Source organism: Bacillus rossius, assembly GCF_032445375.1.
Source record: "Bacillus rossius redtenbacheri isolate Brsri chromosome 9 unlocalized genomic scaffold, Brsri_v3 Brsri_v3_scf9_1, whole genome shotgun sequence".
Classification (NCBI taxonomy): Eukaryota; Metazoa; Arthropoda; class Insecta; order Phasmatodea; family Bacillidae; genus Bacillus; species Bacillus rossius.
In genome coordinates this window covers 18,452,508-18,475,849 of record NW_026962012.1, presented here as the reverse complement: position 1 = coordinate 18,475,849, position 23,342 = coordinate 18,452,508, and the positions used below count along the sequence as shown (strand labels likewise).

The 23,342-nt window shown below is 41.3% G+C and overlaps 1 protein-coding gene across 1 annotated transcript in view; it reads left to right on the top strand.

Annotated features, from left to right (window-relative positions):
• LOC134542661 (2-hydroxyacyl-CoA lyase 1) overlaps positions 1 to 23,342 on the top strand; it is a 103,511-nt gene that overhangs the window by 65,250 nt on the left and 14,919 nt on the right. The window contains exons 9-11 of the mRNA XM_063387085.1: positions 8,764 to 8,911; positions 12,305 to 12,412; positions 13,247 to 13,370. Of these exons, the coding sequence (XP_063243155.1) occupies positions 8,764 to 8,911; positions 12,305 to 12,412; positions 13,247 to 13,370 (380 nt within the window). The remainder of the gene's footprint in view (positions 1 to 8,763; positions 8,912 to 12,304; positions 12,413 to 13,246; positions 13,371 to 23,342) is intronic.

Here is a 23,342-nt window from a genome sequence, read left to right as displayed (position 1 = left end):
CCCTCCCCTCGCGCCCCCATCCTTTTATCAACTAACATTTCAACACATTCCCTCCCTTATTTCAACCTTCTGCGTGAGAAACTGTCACCATCCTCCTCCCCTCCCACACCGCGTGCGACAAAAGCCAGGTTGTATAGTCCATTCTTGGTAAAATAAATATTTTTATGGGCTTATACGACTGTCCTTCGCCGTTAATAAATACTTTATAAGTTTAAGTTATTATGATACAATTTGTTTATTAGTCACACAGCAGTTTCTGCTGAAAAATCACTAATACCTCGAATTTTATTGAATAGAAAAATATAGCAGGGCCGTAAATATATTAATTTTAATGCATAGTTACTTTTCCATCTGCATTCCGTGTTTTTTTTCTTCCTTTTTTTTTTTTACGCTGCGAAGGGACGTGGGAAAGATAATTGCTTGAGCTGTCAAAATAAACATCGCTGACGGCAAGGGCGGGAGCACATCCTGTTGGTCTGTCGCTGTGATTATCTACTCCAAAAACATCGAAGTCGGAACAGCACTTATAAAAAATGTATTCCAAAAACTAAACACCGCGCACAAAGCTCTTACTGAAAATAATGATAGTGGTGTATTGGTGTGACGTGGTCACAGTTGAAAAAACCTGGAGGATGGGAAAAGGAATATTTGGAAACGTGTGATTATTGGCTAGCACTGTTACTATGCGGGCGTGATTGGAAGATAACGTGGTGAGTCAAGCCAGGGATAAGGAAGGGGGAGGGGGATGCGGACAAAGAAACCCTTCATGACGTCATGTGTCGCGGACAGTCTATCTGTCCAGGCGCGCTCAATGGCACGCACCTACGCAATTCAGTTACAGCGCCTGGAGTTTGAACAATTTTTTTTTATTTTTTCGTGATTGGACAGATGATGCAAAGGCACATTTTAATATATAGTACCTCCATTCTATTACTGACACCACAGAGTGTATTTTTTAATAAGTTTCCGTTACAATTTACTTTCATTTTTTGGAAATCTATATTATTATTTTAATAAATTGGTGTTTTTTGATGGTTCCTGAAAACCTTGACGTTAAATCGCTGTTTTCGTTAAATCCATGTTCGCGAAATCGGGGTTCTACTGTATGTTTCCTTTAAAATTATCGAGGTTATTTTTACCACAAAACTAACTTACTATATGCATGTTCTACATTCAGGCATAAAAAACCACCACTAAATATTTACTCTACACCTACCCATATTAAGAAAGGATTACACAACGATCATAAATTTGCTTGAGTTGCAAACAACAAATAAACAATGAAAACAAAGGGAAATGTCAAAGTATCCGAGTACTTTACGAACTGTAATGTAAGTCCACTTGGAAGTGAATTCTGTCCTGTTCTGAGGACGTTAAGTAAGTTACTCCACTCACCTCGTCAGTACCTGCAGCTCGGCTGGTCGTCCGCTGCACGATGTGCGGTCTCTGACACCAGGATTCTGTAGTCTTCCATCTCAGGTTCCGCGTGCTGGTTTTGGTCACCACCACCCGCTGATCCGGAAACGTCCACTCCGTCTTGAATCAGCTGCCCCGCCGTGAAGTCAGCTGCGGCGGTGGTACGGACCTTTCAGCTGCTCGTCTCGACGATCCTCTTGAGCTAGACCTGGGGTCACTCCAACCACTCGTCCGCGGCCACTCTCTGGTCAGCCCTGGGTGTCCTCGTTGTTTGTCAAGAACACCTGGCGCCACCCCCACGCCACTTACTCTGGATATCAACTAGCTGCAATAAACACCAATACTGCCGCTTCTCCTCACCAAAACCACTCGCTCGTACTTCTCACGGTTCACCACGTGACGAAGTTTGTTTTAAGTGTGGGAGCGTAGAACCTTTTTCACTGCACTTACCAGAGTCCCTCCTGGCATGGCTGCCTCGAGCATCCTTATGGCGTAGGCAGGTTGGGATGTGACGGTAGCTATCCTATGTTGTCTAGACAAGGAATTGGCACTGACGGGCCCCCTTATACATGCAAAATGAGCCACTGATATATTCGATTAATACTTTTGGTTCACCGTTCAGCGACCCGGCTCTCTTCTGGGCTGTTCGCCGATGGTCTCGGCCGCGAATCACTGCCATTGGAGTCGGATCCCGGGACCGGGTCCCAGCATGTGCCTCGAGGTAGACGGGAGTCACGTGGTGTGGATGACCCTGATCACAGGTCACTGAACCATGTCCCTTCCAGTCTGTTCGATGAGCGATGGGTCACAGGTCTTGGGTCTTCGTTCATGGTTCTCTGTTCTCGGGACACGGGTCACTTTCAATAAATGATATTGCCTACAATTATACAAAAAAATTACAGTGTGACAAGACACTGGTAACAACTTTATTCAAAATATCGTGAGATGTAAATATACAATAATTTTTGTAAAATGATACATAATATTTTCATTGTCCTAAAAATCACAATACACTGAACATTGCAAACAACACAGAAGTAGGTTATTGGGCCGAAACAATTAGCAGACAACTTGAGTAGGTGTATTTAGTTCATATGGGGACACCGGCTCATGGCTGGGGAGCCGGGGAGCCGGGGAGCCACGGCGACCATCTTGGATTACGTCACTCTGGTGGCCATCTTGGATTGAGTCACTTCCGGCGGCCATATTAGATTAGGTCAATTCAGGTGGCCATCTTGGATTACATCACTTCCGGTGTCCATCTTGGATTTGACCTTGACCTTTGGCAATGGTGGCCTCAGTAGATTCCGCCATTTTGTTTTCTAGAGAATTCCGCCATTTTGTTTTCTAGAACATTCCACTGAATTATGATGTCACGTCCACCATCTTGAAAATCCTCAAATATTAACTTAGAAAATCGAAAAAAAAATTAACAATTAAAAAAATATTAATAAAATCTTATTTTAAAAAATTGATGACTTCGTCATCGAGCTACTCACTCCTGTGCATTGCACTTTTCGTTACAATGACATCATCATCGAGCTCCCTACTCCTACCCATTGCAAATTTGGTTACTTCGACATCTTAAAAATAAATTTATTATCAAAATAAAAAAATGTATAGCATTATAGTCTGCTGGAGGCGACCATCTTGTTTAATGGAAACCGCCATCTTGAATTAATGTGATGGATGTCGTCATCGGATGTAAATTTCTTAAGTATGTTAGTGTATGTAAGGTTGAGTTTATATTTCTTACCAGGGTTGTTATGACCCTAATAAACCAAAAAATTCACAAATTATGATAAAATAAATCACAAAATTCACAAAATCCACAGTAATTTTGTTGCTGTGACCACCATTTATGCTATGAGCCTTATAGAACAAAAAATCCGCAAAATCCACAGACATTTTGTTCAAGACAACAATTTTTTAAAGACATAATCATTTATGATGTTTAAATGTATAGTCTGAGATATATGTTATCATATATCAAAATAATCGTCTCATCGTGTCGGATACATAGTAATGATAATGTTTTTTAAAAATAGTTGGTTAATTTAATTTATTTACTAAATACTACACCGTTCAGGACCAGAAAATAATCAGAGTCCTCACACGTAAGTAATATTTTTATTGATGTATCTTCTAAGCAGTAACATGTTTGCATACTCAAGTTCAAAAACCTGCATGGAAGCAAAAAATTTTATGTTTGTGTATATATGTTCATTTCTCTATTAAATGTAGGAACATGTTCACGTATTAATGTTTAAAAAGTTGCATTGAAGCAGATATTTTAAATGTTTGTGTAAAAATCCGCCCCCCTAAAATTTTTTATGAAAGAAAAAAAAGCATCGTGCACGAGAATATTATGATAGAAACAAAAATGCCGATTCACATTTGTACAGTACTAGATGTGCCCCCCTCTTCATGAGAGAGGCCACATCCGACACATAACATTTTACGTTTCAACTTAATGTCTGATCGCTATAGTGTATATGATGCAGTTACAACACTCACCTCAGCCATTACTGCCGCTACGACATGCATTTCATATCAAATAAAAATAGTTTAATTTAAAAGTCGTGACAAGAAGTCGAAGTAAATATAATATTTTAAAATATATATTTAAATCTATTTAATAAAGAAACACACATATTCACACTATCTTCTCCCCCCACCAAAGCAATATCATTCAGAGGGGCGTTACCGACCCCCTTCACAACAGCCCGCTCCTGCATTATTTCCATACTAGCCATCAATTACTCTGTCCACACAACTATACAAGCATCACACAGCTCCAAAGTCGATAGTTCAGGAATAAGTGCCTAATATTCCCCCACACAGCAGCAATATACTCCCCAGTCAGAGTGGAGGTGTTCACAGGTACGTCTGTGATGTCTTCCCTGGACTCTTCATCTTCGTCCATCGTAAGAGCTTCTTCCTGGCCGCTAGCTTCCTGACAGCTCGCATAGAACTCCTCGTCAACAATCTTCTCATAGCTGGCACGACATATCTTACTAGCTCTGTTGATAACTACGAATGATACATCCTAAGGGTGCAATGGTTCAACTGTCCCCACACCTCTACCCTTTCTATTGCAGTCCTGTTCGTGCGTGCCAAGCACACACGTCACTGACGCACGGCCTTTGACGTCAGCAGACCTCCCCCCTCCCCCCTCACACTGAACCATCCACACCCCAAATAGCTGCGTCTTTTAGACCTGTCGCCACGCGTCCCCAGCCTCCTAATACCATTTCAAGCACCTTCAACGAGCATCCCGGCCTCTGGTAACTAATAACAAGTTTCAAACAGTACATGAATAAATACATTTTTATTTATTTTAGACTTGCATTTATTGATATAAATATTTACAACATTACAAAACATTAAAATTTATATGACATCAGTACATTTTATCCAACTGATTTTCACATTTATTGAATCCTAGCCACTTCACAAACAAGGGATCATCTCTCTAATGTATCAATTTTTATACTTATCGCTTGGGTATTTGGTAGGCTGAATTTCTTCCCCATAGAATCCGCCATGTATAGCCGAACTTCGCAAATCTTCCAAGTAGTAACATCTAGGATGGTAATTACGTTTCTTTAAAACACTGAATATTTCTGTCCACCATTTATAAATACATACAAAATCTTTAATTTCATATATAAATTTTATTACATCTAATTTATTTGCATTGCAATAAACAATTTACAGGAGTGAGTTATTTTTTACATTAAAAGGCACCATTTCAATTTTTCTGTGTTTTCTGTAACATATAAATCCCTTTTGCTGCGAACTCCCTTCACATGGCTTCCTTTAGAGTTGGATTAAATCATTCATCCACCCATTCTTTTATCTCTGTGAACATAGTTTAATTATTTATTCCGAACAAGGCTACAAGACTTCTTGGCTACAAAACTACAAGCTACAAGGTTCCAATCAGCTTCGAGTCTACAATACTACCAGGCTACAAGGATACATCAAACACATAGAAAAAATTTTTTGTATAAAAATACCAACTCAGCAAATTTAAAGCTTACTGTAGAGCCGAAACATCCCTGAATATGTATTTTATGCTTCCTACAAGACCAAGGGGGGTTTTGAACCATTAAATATTCAACCCTGGCTACAGACTTGACAACAAACATTCAATGAAACGGACACACATTTGAATAAAACGTTCAACTCAGTAGGATACGATCTCTAGGATACTGTAGTACGTACCCGTCACAATTGCTGGAAAGACGTTATGACTCTCCATTTTTTTAGTCATTTATTACGGATTTTACATATTTAAGTTAGAAGTTGTACTACGAGAACCTAACCTTAGCTAGAAATTAGTTTACACTAAATAAAACAAACATTTTTATCCAAAATAAAATTTTGTTTTTCACTTTTATACACATGCAGACAAAACAAGTTATTTTTGTATGTAGCAAGCATTTTTTATTTCACGAAGTATAGACCATATTTGTTTGGTATTGTATAAATTTTCTTCATTTTTGCGAGGTTTTTACAAGTTATCATGCTTCAGAACCTCAGTAGGTAACTGCTCCCTGATGATGGCGACTGCAGTGTCGACCGAAACGTCGGTGAATTATTCGCCAAGGACACGGCTACAACCCAGAAGCCAAGCTACTTCAACTCCTGAAGCAATTTTCACTGACACAGTTCACAGTTCGTACTAGATAATCTTCCTCAGGAAATTTAACAGTGCTCCTTCCAAGTTTCCGCTGCTGTGCTGGTAGTCTTTCATCCTTATGACAACCAGGTCACAATCATGTCCCATCATGTGGGCCAGTCCTGAAGTCGAGACAGGTATTCTACTGAGCATCACTGCCAGAAATACTGCACCAGCCATTGTAACAAATGCCATATGGACAAATGGTTGAATTTCTGTGATGCAGTCTCACATCTGGGTGTGGCTACAAGACTATCTCCATTTAAAAAGTTTTGGAGTCATCACCATGAGATCACTGAGGCCACTGGAAATGCTGTAAGTGGACGTGAGTTAAGGCATGCTTCAACCAATGTCAGCACTGTGTACATTTATTCAAATGTAAGGGCCCTGCCACTAACTACTTGACGTGATTGGTATTTCATACTCTGAATGCCAGCCTTCCATAGTCCTTGATGGGGTACTGCTGGTGGCTTAAAGTTCCAGGAAATACCTTGCTTTGCTTGATGTCTGCTTTCAGTCACTCTTCATTGGTGCAAACATCGCTTTCAATTCCCAAATGGCACCAACAAATGAGGTACCACAATCACTATATATTTCACTGAGCTTAACACAACGTGACACAAACCACTAGAGTGCTGCAATGAAAGCAGGTGTTGATGGGTCTCTTACAATTCTAAATGAACCACTTTTGTTGCAAAACTTACAAACAGAGCTACATAGCATTAAGTGGATATTGCTTCTCCCCTTACAGTTGTGAAAAATGAGTTATCCTGCATAATTCACTCCATACTGCAGGAAAGAATGAGCAAGGTTTACCATGGCTGCTGAAAAATTAACCATCAGTGGTTTTTGCTGACACTACTTATTGGCAATGAAATGTCACACATTTCCATAATATACACAGAATGGTACTCTTGGCTCTAAGTATCCAAAATCTCTGCTGAATAATCACCTGTACCAACTAAGGACCAGTGCGAAGATATGTTATGTGGTCTGCAATATAATGAGCTTGTTGTGCTTAGGTAGTAAGGCTGGATGTTTTTGTTGTTCTGGGATGTGGGCCACTGCCCACCCTGAATACCACATCATTTTACAAAAAAGAGCAGAGAGTAGTGATATGGCTCTTTACTGGCACTGGCTTGTCTTTCTTTAGACAGTGGATTTATAAGAAAAATTTTCATGTTGTACTATTCTCACCCAGTGGAACAGTGCCTTATTTAGCTCCTTTGCAGCCAAAGACGGGATTTGTTCCATTCCTCTTCTGAGATCCTTCAGTTGTTACAAAATCGTAGATGGTAATAAGGGTTTTCAACCTCATTATGTGGAAGCAAGGAGTCCTGAAGCCATGCAAGACTTGGCCACCACAAACGATAATTGACAATTCGTGATGCGCAGTCTGTTGGGTTGTCTTTACCATCCACATGATACCACAGATGAATCAACAAGACCATGGGTTAATGATACTCTGTTGGCCGCAAATGTTTTCCATTGCTTCTGTGGTGATCCTAGCCAACACAATAGTTGAGTCTGCATGATCTCTAATGCGTTTCACGGCTACCAGGAACTGTGCTAATAACACTCTGCCACTCAGTTCCAGTGGTACAACACCTGCTTCACTAAAGCTACCCTTGTTTTTCCAGTAACCATATGCACTAGTTTGATACCATCTTCATAGTGTGAGCATAAATACACCACAGCACATAGGCAGCATCAGACATCACGGAAACAAATGAGCTCAACTTACACAGGCTCAAGAACACTCCACTGACTCAGGTTCATAAAGCATGTTACATCTTTCAATTTTAATTCTTTTCAGCAACAAAGCTGCGTTCTATTATGTTTCCACTTGTCGCAAACCTCACTTTGAAGAGGATCATCCCAATTTAAGTGTAGTTCTCACAGCGATCGAAGTAACAGCTTTGCTCGAATTGTCACAAGTGACGTTCCTGCTTTTTAACTAAATAGCCAAAGTTTAAAACATAAAATATGTACACATTTGTGTTGCTACACATAGCTCAAAGACCAATATATCATCAGTATTACTGTATGATGCTGCAGTTGAGAAAATATTGCATTCAAAATATTTCAATACTCTGTTCATAAAATTTATTTCTTTTGTTAAAATCTACGACATTCCAATTGATGATTGCTTTCATAAATGGCATCAATCAACACCAAACACATAAAAACATTATTTGTTACAAACTTGGTATTGTAACTACAATTGGCACAGTAGTGGGTTGTTTGACCAGTTCTTGTACAGTGTCCTCATAGAGGGGAACAACATGGTGCGAAGTGACAGCAGGCCATTTAGGCACTCATATCGCAGGCACGTTCCGCATGATAAGGGTTAGGTTGCGGTTTGACCAGTTCCTGCAGTTTCCTCAGAGAGGGGAGCCACACAGTGCGAGGTTCCAGAAGGCCATTATGCTCTCTTGTCGCACGTAGGCTTGGCATTATGAGGGTTGGGTGGAGGTTCACGAGTTCCTGCAGTGTTTTTAGATTTAAAGAGGAAAACAACACCTGGTGAGATGCCAGCAAACCATTTAGACCCTCATGTCGCAGGCACTCTTGGCATAATGGTCAGGGTGGAGGTTGACAGTTGCCCGCACAGTGCCCTCGTAGAGGTACCATCAGGCTGTTTGGCTCTCGTGTCGCAGGCACGTTCGGCACGATGGGGGTCGGCCTGGGGTTCGCGATAGCGGCAGCGCTGTGGTGCCGCGACCACGCGCCGGACAAGAAGGTGGTCTGTGTGGAGGGCGACTCTGCCTTCGGCTTCTCCGGCATGGAGCTGGAGACCATGTTCAGGTGAGCTGTGCCCCTCTTCCCGTCATGTCATTCTTCTCCGGCATGGAGCTGGAGACCATGTTCAGGTGAGCTGTGCCCCTCTTCCCGTCATGTCATTCTTCTCCGGCATGGAGCTGGAGACCATGTTCAGGTGAGCTGTGCCCCTCTTCCCGTCATGTCATTCTTCTCCGGCATGGAGCTGGAGACCATGTTCAGGTGAGCTGTGCCCTCTTCCCGTCATGTCATTCTACTCCGGACCAATATTCATCTGCAAAAGTTTGCCTGGTAACTTGTAGAGCGATGTTTTTGTTTGTTTTATCCAGGGTTGGGAAAAAAAAAGTTTTTTTTTTTTCATTAGTTATTTTGGTTCTCAGCATGTTCAAGTGAAAGCCATACAACATTCCACTTTCTGCCACTTATTTTGAACCAGAAAAGTTATAACATCAAATAACTGAAGTCCAGAAAATCTGCATATCTGATTGGGACATAACCACAGAAAGGGTATTTCCTTAAATATGTTACTTACCATGCAGTTTACACCAAGTAAAAGAAGTTTACGAAAATAAAATTTTCCAACACTACAGATATTACTGTATTCACCCTGAAAAAATCATTCATAAATTCTTGCTAGTTTCTGAGAAATCTCAGTTTTTAATTCACATTTCAGTATCTGTGCATTCCTGCTGCCACTACAATATTGTTAAACCACGCGGGTTTGTGTGTTTATTTAGGGGAATTATAGTCAACAATATTGTTTTATAATAAAAGTAGTTAATATAATGGTGTATTGCAGTTGTAGGTAAATATTTTTTTTCCCAGTTTTTTGGTCGTTTTTCCAAATATCATTGAAGTAAGAAAGTTTTTTTTTTTTTATATTTCATTTAAAGTAGTTTTTTGAATCACGTAATAATACAAACGATTCATAGTTTTGGTTAGTGACATAAAAAATACTTAAAAATATTGTGAATGGTAGGTTGGGTTGGTATAGCTACATTAAAAATGTATGTGTAAGGTTGGGTAGGTCAGGATAGCTACATCTTAAACTCACAGTTCATGAGCAACCATAAGAAATATTTATAGTATTTTTATAGTTGCTAGCCTTTCCTAATTGACCATTCACAGTATTTAAGTTCTTCAGAACCGACACGTGTAAACAATTAATGGAAGCAGCAATGCATATATACTGAAATGTGAGCTAAAAACTGGGATTGCTCAAAAACTAGTAGGAATTTATTAACGCTGTTTAAGGGATGAATACAGAAATTTCTTTGGTCTTGGAAAATGGTATTTTTTAAAAGCTTTTATTTAACTTGCAATGTATGTATGTAAGTATGTTTGTTCGGGTGGAATCTTTGAACTCAATTTTGAAGTAGATATCTTCAACTGATTGAGCTGAAATTTTGTATGTACATATTTAGTTTGGATGACAATGCACGATATGGTGTGTGACATCATTTTAAATCCAATATGGCAGACCATCCAAGATGGCAGAATAATTATTTTTAATGCATTTCTACAATATGGATATCAAATCAAAGGGCTTGTTGAGAGTAACTTGAAAAATAATTTGGCTTCATTCTAAATCCAAAATGGCGGACTATCCAAGATGGCGGAGTAGTTATTTTTAATGCACTTCTACAATATGGGTATCAAATGAAAAGAATGGTTGAGAGCAACTCGAAAAATAATTTGGCGTCATTCTAAATCCAATATGGCGGACCATCCAAGATGTCGGAGTAGTTATTTTTAATGCACTTCTACAATATGGGTATCAAATGAAAGGGCTTATTGAGAGTAAATTGAAAAGTGTGCTCCAAGCTGAAATAATTTTGACTTGTGTAATTTGGCGAGATGGGCGTCATCAGCATTGGCCTACAACCTGTCTAGGAGAAGGACAACTCCAAAATCAAACTCGGATCTGTGTTTCGTCAGGCACAAGTAAGCTCCAAGCTGAAATAAGTGGCGCATTCTCCCAAACACCCAAGTCAAGGTGAGGCTGTGCCGAGAACTAAGTAGCATCGGGGTGTAATATGATGTCGTGAACGTACCACCTCAGGGCACCTGGGCGAACCCTGTGGTATATTAGCTCTTACCGTTCTAAACGGAGCTCTGGGAGGGTCGACGAATCTTTCTTCGGTACTCGTGGGAAGAAAATGGGAAAAACAGAAACATCAACACAAAGGAAGAGAAGAATGGAAAAAAAGAAATTAAAACGGCAGGAAAAGCTTGCTCACGAAGGCGATGACGTAAAACGCCAAAGACTTAACAGAAGACGTGATCAAGACAATAGCGTAACACCTACTCAACTACAGTTAACGCTTGATAAAGTTAAACAACGCATGCAACGGTTAAGAGCAGGGGAATCACAGGAGGAACACGATTCACAAATTTAACCTGCAAACGACCTTGCAACAATGATGCGTTGAATGAGATGAACAGACTGAGAAACCTTGCCAGCGATATCTAAAAAATAAAAAATAAATTAAACACAAAAAAATATTAAAAAAAGCTTTTATTTAAATGCTCTAAAAAGAAGAAAATAAATTTTTCCTTAAAAATTTTAACTATCAATTTATAACGTCATTATATACAATTTATATGATCATAAAAGCTTGTCGCGAGGTTTAATTACCTATCAGCATTTAATTAAATTGAAATTGAAAATACAATAAAATTAGCAGATCAATTTACATAATAAAATTGGTACTAGTTTTTTACAAATCGTGCGACAAGCTTTTATGATCATATAAATTTTATATAATGAGGTTATAAGTTGATAGTTAAATTTTTTAAGGAAAAATGTATTTTCTTCTTTTTAAAGCGTTTAAATAAAAGATTTTTTTTAAAACTTTTTTACTTTTAATTTATCTAATTTTATTTTTACTCTGCGAAAAACCTGCAATGTAAGATATTTACTGAGTTTTCTGTAAAGGACGAGGATTCTCCATAGAATATGTTTCACCCAAAAAGGGAATTACAGTACAATCAGGGATTTCCCACAAAAAAAAAGGATATTTTTTAAAATAGTAAATTTATTATTTCCTCTTTTTTTTACACTTTTGACTATGATTTGATAATTAATTTAATGTTAGAAGATTATTTAGCTGGATATAATCTATAACTTATTTAAGATAATTTAAATGCTAAGTTCTTTATTAGTTTATAATTATTTGTTCTTGAATCACAAGTAACATTAATGAGCAAACTATTGTAGTTATCAGAGTGGAATTAGACCTTTCATTACATTTTATTAAGATAATCTGATTAAAAACACATTATTTAAAAAAATAAAATTAAAACACTTGATTTAAACCATTGTGGTTTAAACCAGCCAACCCTGGTTTAAACCCGACACTCATATACAGAGTACATGGTTGAAAACGTGCTGGGCAACAGAAAGATGGCTTGTTGCAGGTACAAGCTTCCGGTCGTCATCATCATCGTGAACAACAACGGCATCTACAGCGGCTTTGACCAGGACACCTTCAGCAGCATCCAGGAGGCAGGCGAGCTCACTCGAGTGTAAGCACGCACCTACATATCACATTCACTTGAATACTGCACCGGGAACTGAAGACCAGCTGTAATTGAAAATATCTCAAATAAGATGACTTCTATACTTAAACCTACACAGCTAGGAGCTGGTGTGTCAGCCTTCCAAAAAAAAAAAAAAAAAAAAAAAAGATGTCGTCCATTACACAATGAACACACGATACATCGTATGTTTATACTGTTTATAAGTTTTCGACGTGATAACGTCTTATAAATCGATGAACCCCGGCTTTCACGCACGAAAAAGCATGACTCATTGGCAAGTTCCACCTGAGCCGAACGTGCAAGAACCGGCCAACCACCGTGCGAGAAAATCTTCTATAATATCAAACAGGTTAAGGCGGGCTTTTCAAAAGCAAGAATTTAAAAAAAAATTGATTTATTTGTCAAATTTTTGTCATTTCAAATCAAACAATTTATTGACATTGATTTGATTTCGGTTTATTTCTGTAACTAATTGTTCGTGATTATATTTGAACAAATTATTTAAATTGAATTTGCAAAAAAAAAAAAAAAAAAAAACTGTAAATAATATTTGAAAATTAAAAAGTATGCGATTTTTCATCAATGTTTTCTCATGACGTTATCACGTAAAATTATCGTCCGTAAACCGACATTACAGACAAGCCCCCCTTTTTTTCTTACTTTATTTCAGGTGCACAATGTTTACCATATTTTTGTGCATGTTAAGATTGTTATGCGGGTAATGGAGAAGCAGAGTCTACGGCTATGGCTTGCTTGAATGCAGGAAGAGCGTGGCGGCGGAGCGGCGGGGAGACGCGAGTGCGGAGTGTGTGGTTGCAGGACGCCCCCGCAGGCGCTGAGCGTGGGCGCCCGCTACGAGCACATGATGGGACTGGCGGGGGCCGAGGGCCACATCTGCACCTCGGTGGACCAGCTGCAGGGGGCCCTGCACCGCAGCCTGCAGGTAGTCCCTCAACCTTCGTCCACTTCCCCGCCTGACACATGATGATATGCAGCATTCCCACAACTTTAACTTCACAAAACCTTTGTGTATGGTTATTATATTTTTACACTGAAAAAGCGCTAAATCAACACCAAAAATTTTCTTTTTCTATCATCAATCTTAATATTCATCACTTCCCCGAATGCATCCTGAGCATCGTGACCACTTGTTTTGTACAATAATTTGTGTTTGGGTTTGTTGATGCTCGGCACGTCAAGCAGTGCTCTATAACACCTGGGTTGCCCAATAGGTTTCAGCCCATTTACGGTAACGGCATCCTGTGCCGCAAGTTCAGGCATTTCTGTCGGCACAGTGATTATTTCAACTTTTTGAACTTTGATAAGTGTGTAGAGGCCATTACTTAATTTTTTTTTACTGCTGTATCTTAAGGGGATGCTATAATTTAAACTTTAGACTGTGGGTTTGACCACAGGGACCTGCCAAGCTTTGTTCTTCCCAAGCTGTGTAAGCAGCGCGATTCCTGTTCCTACCGTCTCCCCGCGGGTCCCGGAGTGTAGTTCTTGCCATCAAACTGCGCGTCCCGGAGTGTAGTTCCTCCCGTCTCCCTGCGCGTGCAGAGTGTAGTTCATCCCGTCTCCCTGCGCGTCCCGGAGTGTAGTTCCTGCCATCTCCCTGCGCGTCCCGGAGTGTAGTTACTCCCTTCTCCCTGCGCGCCCCGGAGTGTAGTTCATCCCGTCTCCCTGCGCGTCCCGGAGTGTAGTTCCTGCCATCTCCCTGCGCGTCCCGGAGTGTAGTTACTCCCTTCTCCCTGCGCGCCCCGGAGTGTAGTTCCTGCCATCTCCCTGCGCGTCCCGGAGTGTAGTTACTCCCTTCTCCCTGCGCGTCCCGGAGTGTAGTTCCTGCCATCTCCCTGTGCGTCCCGGAGTGTAGTTACTCCCTTCTCCCTGCGCGCCCCGGAGTGTAGTTCCTGCCATCTCCCTGCGCGTCCCGGAGTGTAGTTACTCCCTTCTCCCTGCACGCCCCGGAGTGTAGTTCCTGCCATCTCCCTGCGCGCCCCGGAGTGTAGTTCCTGCCATCTCCCTGCGCGTCCCGGAGTGTAGTTACTCCCTTCTCCCTGCGCGTCCCGGAGTGTAGTTCCTGCCATCTCCCTGTGCGTCCCGGAGTGTAGTTACTCCCTTCTCCCTGCGCGCCCCGGAGTGTAGTTCCTGCCATCTCCCTGCGCGTCCCGGAGTGTAGTTACTCCCTTCTCCCTGCACGCCCCGGAGTGTAGTTCCTGCCATCTCCCTGCGCGTCCCGGAGTGTAGTTCCTGCCATCTCCCTGCGCGTCCCGGAGTGTAGTTACTCCCTTCTCCCTGCGCGCCCCGGAGTGTAGTTCCTGCCATCTCCCTGCGCGTCCCGGAGTGTAGTTACTCCCTTCTCCCTGCGCGCCCCGGAGTGTAGTTCCTGCCATCTCCCTGCGCGTCCCGGAGTGTAGTTCCTGCCATCTCCCTGCGCGTCCCGGAGTGTAGTTACTCCCTTCTCCCTGCGCGCCCCTGAGTGTAGTTCCTGCCATCTCCCTGCGCGTCCCGGAGTGTAGTTACTCCCTTCTCCCTGCGCGCCCCGGAGTGTAGTTCTTGCCATCTCCCTGCGCGTCCCGGAGTGTAGTTACTCCCTTCTCCCTGCGCGCCCCGGAGTGTAGTTCCTGCCATCTCCCTGCGCGTCCCTGAGTGTAGTTACTCCCTTCTCCCTGCGCGCCCCGGAGTGTAGTTCCTGCCATCTCCCTGCGCGTCCCGGAGTGTAGTTCCTCCCGTCTCCCTGCGCGTGCAGAGTGTAGTTCATCCCGTCTCCCTGCGCGTCCCGGAGTGTAGTTCCTGCCATCTCCCTGCGCGTCCCGGAGTGTAGTTACTCCCTTCTCCCTGCGCGCCCCGGAGTGTAGTTACTGCCATCTCCCTGCGCGTCCCGGAGTGTAGTTACTCCCTTCTCCCTGCGCGCCCCGGAGTGTAGTTCCTGCCATCTCCCTGCGCGTCCCGGAGTGTAGTTCCTCCCGTCTCCCTGCGCGTGCAGAGTGTAGTTCATCCCGTCTCCCTGCGCGTCCCGGAGTGTAGTTCCTGCCATCTCCCTGCGCGTCCCGGAGTGTAGTTACTCCCTTCTCCCTGCGCGCCCCGGAGTGTAGTTACTGCCATCTCCCTGCGCGTCCCGGAGTGTAGTTCCTCCCGTCTCCCTGCGCGTGCAGAGTGTAGTTCATCCCGTCTCCCTGCGCGTCCCGGAGTGTAGTTCCTGCCATCTCCCTGCGCGTCCCGGAGTGTAGTTACTCCCTTCTCCCTGCGCGCCCCGGAGTGTAGTTCCTGCCATCTCCCTGCGCGTCCCGGAGTGTAGTTCCTCCCGTCTCCCTGCGCGTGCAGAGTGTAGTTCATCCCGTCTCCCTGCGCGTCCCGGAGTGTAGTTCCTGCCATCTCCCTGCGCATCCCGGAGTGTAGTTCCTCCCGTCTTGCTGCGCGTCCCGGAGTGTAGTTCCTGCCATCTCCCTGCGCGTCCCTGAGTGTAGTTCCTCCCGTCTCCATGCGCGTCCTTTTGAATATTCGGTGGGCAGCATCTGGTCAGTACGGACCACACGTGCGATTAGCGAGAGTTCATCGCAGTTGTACTTCAAAGACTTGACACTACGTCATGTAGTCTCCAACACCAAGGCTTAGATGCCTTAGTTTTCTTATTTTTAAATTTGTCTGCCCGTGCTAGTTTTTTTTATCTAAATTATTTCTTCACCTTTCTCGTCACTGCTACCGCGAACTTCCGCGCCGGGAGTTGCCTACTCTACTCCTGGAGCCAGCTAACGTGACTTCACCCCGCTATTTTGGGTAAGTGGTCTTCATACCTCCCCCCCCCCCCCCCCCCCCTCTTTTTGGCCTTTCCCTGGACATAGATTTGCCCAACCTTAGCCGCCTGTTAACCAGTCTAAGCAATTTGGGACTTCGGTTACAGGCGGGGTGCAAGATTAGCTTCAAGAATTGGACACAAAATTAGAATATTTGTCTTTCCTTTGAGCTTGCGAGCTCACGTAAAACCAAGGTCAAGTTTAAGAGGTATGGTTGTTTTACTTTTATATGTATTTTGTTGCCCCGGGGTTCTATCCTGTTTGTAATTTATATATTTTAATACATGTGTACCTAAAAGATGAAGATAAAAGAAAAGAAAAAGCTAAGTAAATTATTTTAGTAAAAGGGCAGTTATATAAATCAAACCAGCATTTTTTTTTACATTATTATTCATCCTCGATCCACATAGCCTCTGTGCCGGAAATTAGGCATTTCGTCACTTTTTTGATTTTTCTATAAGTTTAAAAAATTTTTTGGAAATTTGATTTTTCTAATTTTATCTGGTTGATAAGGGGGTGATTTACTCTTTGTTAGGCCGGTGTACGCCACGTGTTTAAAATTTGTGCCAGTGGACCGAAGCCCCCTTTCTCAGGGGGCCTATCTGATATTTTGCTGTCTAATGTAGACATGGACAGCCCGGTTGAAATTTCTCTCGCCTGCAGTCACGTCCCGAGTTTGTAATTTTATTTCTCTTCATGACCAAAATTGCATAGAGCAGCTTGTGGACTGAAAGCTGCTACTTCTTACAGGCTTGCTGAGAATAGCAAGTCTCGTCAAGAATGGGTCTCCAGTGGACCTGCGTTCCCACCTTAGTGGCTATTTCTGCCCCCCCTTCCTCTCTCTCCACCTCACCTTAGTTCTGAGAAATCAAGCCAGGAGCAGTGACCTGACGGGAACTTAGCCAAGACGATGGCCTAATTCAAGGACCTTCTCCCTGGTCTTACAGACACGTCCACGACATCTAGCGGAGGAAAAAGTAACCGCGGGCCTGGTCGCCAGCGTGCAGAGCTCACCCTCATGACACCTGGTGGCAAGTCAGCTCACCGCCTCAGTTAGTTCCCCTTTACGCCGCTAGAGAGCAGCGTCGCTGCGCCATAAGGCACTATGCTTTCTTCTCGCGGCCTGTAGAAGTCGATTGTTCGTTGCTTTTGTTTAGGTCCGGTAGAGAGCGCGCATGTCGTGTTCTTGTCACGCCCGCCTCGGACTCCTTCAGAAATTTTCGGCTTAGAACCGAACCTTCCCCCCTCCTCCCTAGGGCTTTAGCGCCTGTTTTAATTAGAAGTCTTGTCCGCCATCATCGGCACTTAGTTCTCTGAGCTGGGCTGCTGACCACGTGTTCTCGGCGTCCTCTGCGCTAAGAGGCTTTTCGCGAGAACGGCGATTTCGGTTGCATAAAAGATGTAGTCAGTTGCTTAAGGGATGTGATCCCATTTGTACAGTAGCCAGGCAGACGTAGTTTTTAGAAAAAGTCATGTGTTGTTAATTTTTTAATTTTTTTTATTCTTTAAAAATTTGTTTTCCTAACTCACATCCGCGATTTCTCGGTGCGCGTCATCCTGATGTCGGCGCGAGACACCTCGGAGGCCCTGTTTCCACACCCTGTTTGGTGAGTAATCCGTTTTTTCCCCCTCCCCATATTTCCGTTTGTTGGCCTTTCGCGCCGAATGTGTATGACTGTCTGGAAGCAGGTCTAATTCGTTTTGAATTTGACTTGTGTTTCAGACAGGGTCCAAGTTTCTGGGGAGAGACATTGCTCCCCGCATGATCTTCGGGACCTCCAGCTGATTTCCCCCTTTAGAAGAGTTTTCCTCTCGGTCCGACGTCATCCTGGGAAGACCCGGGTGATATGAGCTATATATATTTTCCGCTTGCATAGAAGGAACTAAATTCATTAAAAAGATACCAGCGAGCAGTGCTTTAAGAACGTAATCCTCAAGAACGTGTAAAATCAAGGAAACTAATATATATGTAATCGTTGGGAGAGTTGAATTTTGGTGCTATACTTGAGAATTTTGTTAATGTAATCATTTGTTTGTTAAGGTGTAATGGGTGTTGTTTTAAATAATGTAGGGGCGCCCCCTTAACTTTGTTAATAACTAAGATCTTTATTATCATGTCAAAATAATGCTAAAACAGGGCCTCTTAATAATAAGCCAGGAAAACCTATAGACCAAATTATTTATATAGTGTATTTATTTATCATATACCTTCTTCTACATAACGATCCACGAACTCCCAAGTTACTAGTGTGCAGGGAGTGTAAATTTTGTCTTGTTCACCGCCTCGTGTCCCCTCTGGTAATTGATTTTAATTTCCTTAATATTTTGCCCAGCAGTTTCCAAGGTGTTTTTAATTAGTTAGTCTACAGCTGTGTTCAGTGACAAAGGCTTATGATGTTCTTATCAAAGAAGATATTTATCATCCTGCATTAAACATCAACATCAAGATTGAGTCCTTCAAAAACAGTTCCAACATTACATCAACGTTTAGAAACTATAAAAAAGGTGATTTCCTCGGTCTTTTCAATTCCATTAAAAATCATGACTGGTCAGATTTTTATAATTCTATGGATGTAAATGAACTTGTTGACCAACTAACCAATTGCGTTGTTGAAAATATGAATATCTTTATTCCAATGGCAAACAAAAAATCATCTAAATTTCCAATTTGGTTTACCAGTGAGTTAATTCAAGCATTAAAGTCAAAGAAGCATTTCCATAAGCTTTATAAAAGAAACAACAACACGTATTACTATTCACTTTTCTCTTATTATCGTTGTAAACAGTCAACCGTTTACAGGTTGATTTCATTATCTCATGTTTATTGTAAATTAATTATTATATTTAAATATGTATTTGTATTATAAGTTGTACCAGCAATCACACTAATATGGATAGCTAAGGCCAGCCAGTATGTTTAGTCTTTGGAAATCGCAGCAGTTTAATAATTTATTGTCTTCATTTAATTATTCTTTGGACGCCTATTGCTTTTTCTGCAAGCTTTACATGAGTTAAACACAGGTTTAATTACCGTACATTGGATTTTACTACAACTGCTGAGTATTTCTTCCTGCTAGTTGCGAGCTCGCTGGTTGCTACAACAATTCCTGGGAAGTTGAGGTTGAAAAAGGAGGAATAGAGAGGGATTCTAGGACGCCAGGTTCGAGAGAAGACGTTCCCCTTGCGAAGTGTTGCCAAAAACCTGGTGCCCGCAAAGGAAACAAGAAGATCGAGTCCGCTACGATAGTTAGATACTACAGTATAAACGGAGTATTCAGATAGGAGAATTCTGAGTTCATCTACCTCAGAATACAGGGTATACGCCTTCACACGACATACGAGGCGTTTCGCGAGTGCTTCCAGCATCGCGACTTCTACATCTGATTCCTGCCATCTCGTGGTGAGAACTTTCCTTGTACCACGTTTTTTCAGGACCATTTTGATGTCGCCGATCCAGTCAATGAGTCGTAGCCTACGGCAGTCGTAGTGGATTAGAACTCTATTGCAGCGTCCCTTTCTACAAGTTCCTGCGACCATACACCGATCTACCCAGCAGTCCTGAATGGCCGAAGAACCTGCCCTACCACAACTTGAGCTAGTCGGTACCGGTAGTTGCAAACCTTGATAATTCAGTAATGACGGTGTGGTATCGAAACTGGACCCAAATCTATTCATGTCTGGCTATCTGTATTTGGTAGGTTATTTAAAAGCTGGTCCAACTTTAGGATAATCTATTCAGATCAATAATTTTCAGTTTAAGGGTTGTACATATCTATGTGTTGAAATTATATCAATTATAGTATTGCAATACAATTAATACCATTTGATATTGTTTTAATTATTAAACGTTATCAGTTTTGTTATTAATCGTACACGAGTACAGCCAACCACCATACTTTGCCAGCCATTTAACATACATTATCTTTAACATACACTACACCGTACTATCATCTGTAATTACTCAAAGTTAAGTAACTGTGACGTGTTAACTGTGTCAAACGCAGTTGTAATAGTCATAGACAGAGACACACGTTCGCGCCACATCGTAAATTAGTAAAATATTTAATAAAAAGAGACAAAATTCAATGGACTCGAAATACCAACAATTATATTAAAACTAACCCTAAAAAATTTTGGCGATATGTCAAACTAATGAAAGATGGTTTTTATGAACAGCATTCTCTAAAAATTAATGGAACTATCACGAATGATCCAGCTGAACTAGCCAATGGATACGCTAAATATTTTTCCAGTGTCTACGAACCTTCTACATGTATCCAACAACCTGTGACAAACAATATACATTTAGTATCTATTCCTGTGCCCACAATCTCAGAATGTTTAGTATTATGGGGCATAAAATCGTTGAAATCATCCAAATCTACTGGTCCTGATGGCATACCTAATTTCATTATAAAAGGCTGCTCTGAATTATTAGTCCCTCTTTTGCTGCATATTTTTAATTTTTATTTACAATCCTCTGTTTTCCCGGAGAAATGGAAAACTGCTAAGGTGATACCTATCCACAAAAAAGGCTCTAAACAGAATGTTAACAATTATAGGCCTATTTCTCTACTCAATGGTTTTTCTAAAATATTTGAAAAAATAATTTTTAGATTTTTAAATTTCCAGCTTAAGAACAGTTTATCGAACAGTCAGCATGGTTTTAGGAAAGGTTTATCGACCACCACTAACTTGCTTACTTTTTTAAATCCTATACACAGAGTGGTTACCAACAGAGGGCAAGTGGATGCCTGTTATTTTGATTTAGCCAAGGCCTTTGACACTGTGAACCATTCTATACTTCTTAAAAAATTATTTAACTTTGGTTTAACTCAAAATTTTACAAACTGGTTTTCTAATTACTTAACTAATAGAAGTTTTTATGTTACAATTAATAACCACAATTCTTCCCTGTTTAGTATCTCTTCTGGTGTCCCTCAAGGAGGTACATTATCGCCTCTTCTTTTTAATTTATATATAAACGACCTACCTCAAATTCTCAACCATTCTACAGGAGTACTTTTTGCCGATGATCTAAAAATATTTAGGAATATAATAACACAGAATGACTGTATATTATTACAAAATGACATTTCCCAAGTAAACAATTGGTGTAAATTTAATCTGGTTACACTAAATAAACACAAAACATTTGTTATATCCTTTACAAGGAAATATCAACCACTTAATTTTGATTATATTTTAGAAAACTCTGTAATCACGAAATGTTCAACAATTAAGGATCTTGGTGTTATTTTAGATTCTAAATTGTTTTTCCATAATCATGTAAACTATTTATACATGTCTTCCCGCAAAACCCTTGCTATGATCAAATTTATTACTTTTTATGCTACCAATTCAGACTCAATTCTCTCCCTGTATTTTGCCTTAATAAGGTCCAAATTAGAATATTGTTCAGTAATCTGGAATGACATCAAGTCGGCCGATGCAAATAAACTAGAAAGTATACAAACAAAATTAATTAATTTAATAAACTTAAAAAACCTTCCTTCACCTGCTTTAACTCCTCTTGGTGCACATAGAGTATATTTAGATTCTCTGTTTGTTGAAAATTGTTTTAACGCTAAAATTAACTGTACTTATCTCCTGGAAACCACTGGGTTAAAAATACCACAGTTTAATTCTCGTTTATACCAAACATATTGTACTCTACATAACTTTAATGACATAATATACCGATTAGTTAGGAATCACAATGTAACCAGTACAACTGTTTACAGTTATATATTATTATTTTTATTATGATTGTAATATTAATTGTATATTCCATGAGTGAATATTATGTATTTAATTGTTTTGATTGTAAAGAGGACAACCAAGGCATAACAAATATGACACATCTTATTACCATAGACGACACACTTTCAACTTCAGGGTCTTCTAAGAATTATTCCTTGGAAACTTTATTCATTTGGTCTTAGTTCAATTCTTTTACACTCCAACATCCACGTTTTTATTTCACTATGTTGCTTATTCTGTTTACTGATATCGATAGCTCCTTGGTTGCTAAGGACGACCAGTAAATAGATATTAGGAGTAAGAAGGGAGACGCCATCGCCATCTTGCGGAAAGAAGACGTTTCTCGGGCTGGGGCGAACCAAAGCCTTGGTTGCCGCCCGAGAAATAGAAGATTTCGCGTCATCCGCGATCGTGTCCTGCTTAGAATTCTCCTCTCTACGAGTTGAGAGAATTGTATCTGGATTAAATAAATCCTAGATAGGGAGTATCGGCGACTTCGAGTGCCAACTTCCGCGTCGGTCCCGTTTTCGTCTCGTAGTGGTTCCAGACATCTGAGGGCAGCGCCAGCTGAGATTCGACCACGAAGATTGGTGAGACCAATCCAGAATTAAACCAGACTTTCCAGGACGAGAGGGATGTCGAGTCTTCAGCTGATACCCGGCGACAGCAGCCCTTCTGTAGTTCGCTAATTACAGAATTACAGCATCCAGAGTTCCAGTGTAGCAGCAGACCACCTGGAGGTCCTGTGAAGAGAGCCTCAAGCCTCCGACAACGTATAGCTAGACCCGGCAGGATATTCAACGTGTTCTAGTGACGTCATTTGCATCTAATTTCCGACACCTAGATTTGACACCTTGGTTGTTTCTCAATTAATCTCATTTTAAACGTAACTTCACACCAATATTTAAGAACCATTAAAATCATATGTTTTTCAATTATTATTATTTCATTTATATGCAAATTTCCATTATTCACGTAACACCACTAAATTTCCTTTTTATAATTACTCTCCATACAGTAACCCAGGGCAGTGACGTGCTAGCTGGACTATCAGTCTGGGCAGACAATCCAGCAGTAGCGGTCCTGGTATTTACTGCAACGAGGGTAGGCGCCAAGAACCCCGTGAGAACACATCAATACAATAGCAAGATTTAACTTTCAGTGGCACCCATTGTCGTGGGGCCTGTAATAGCAAGGAGGTTTATTTCAGTGGCGAGCCAACTTAGGGGCTTCGACGAGGGTCGACACACACTGGACCGTCTACCAAATTGAAATTGTGTAGTTTGCTGTAGCATAGCATACTAGTACGTCGGAACCACAACAAGATGGCCGACGAAGGTATGTATTTCCTGAGGCAC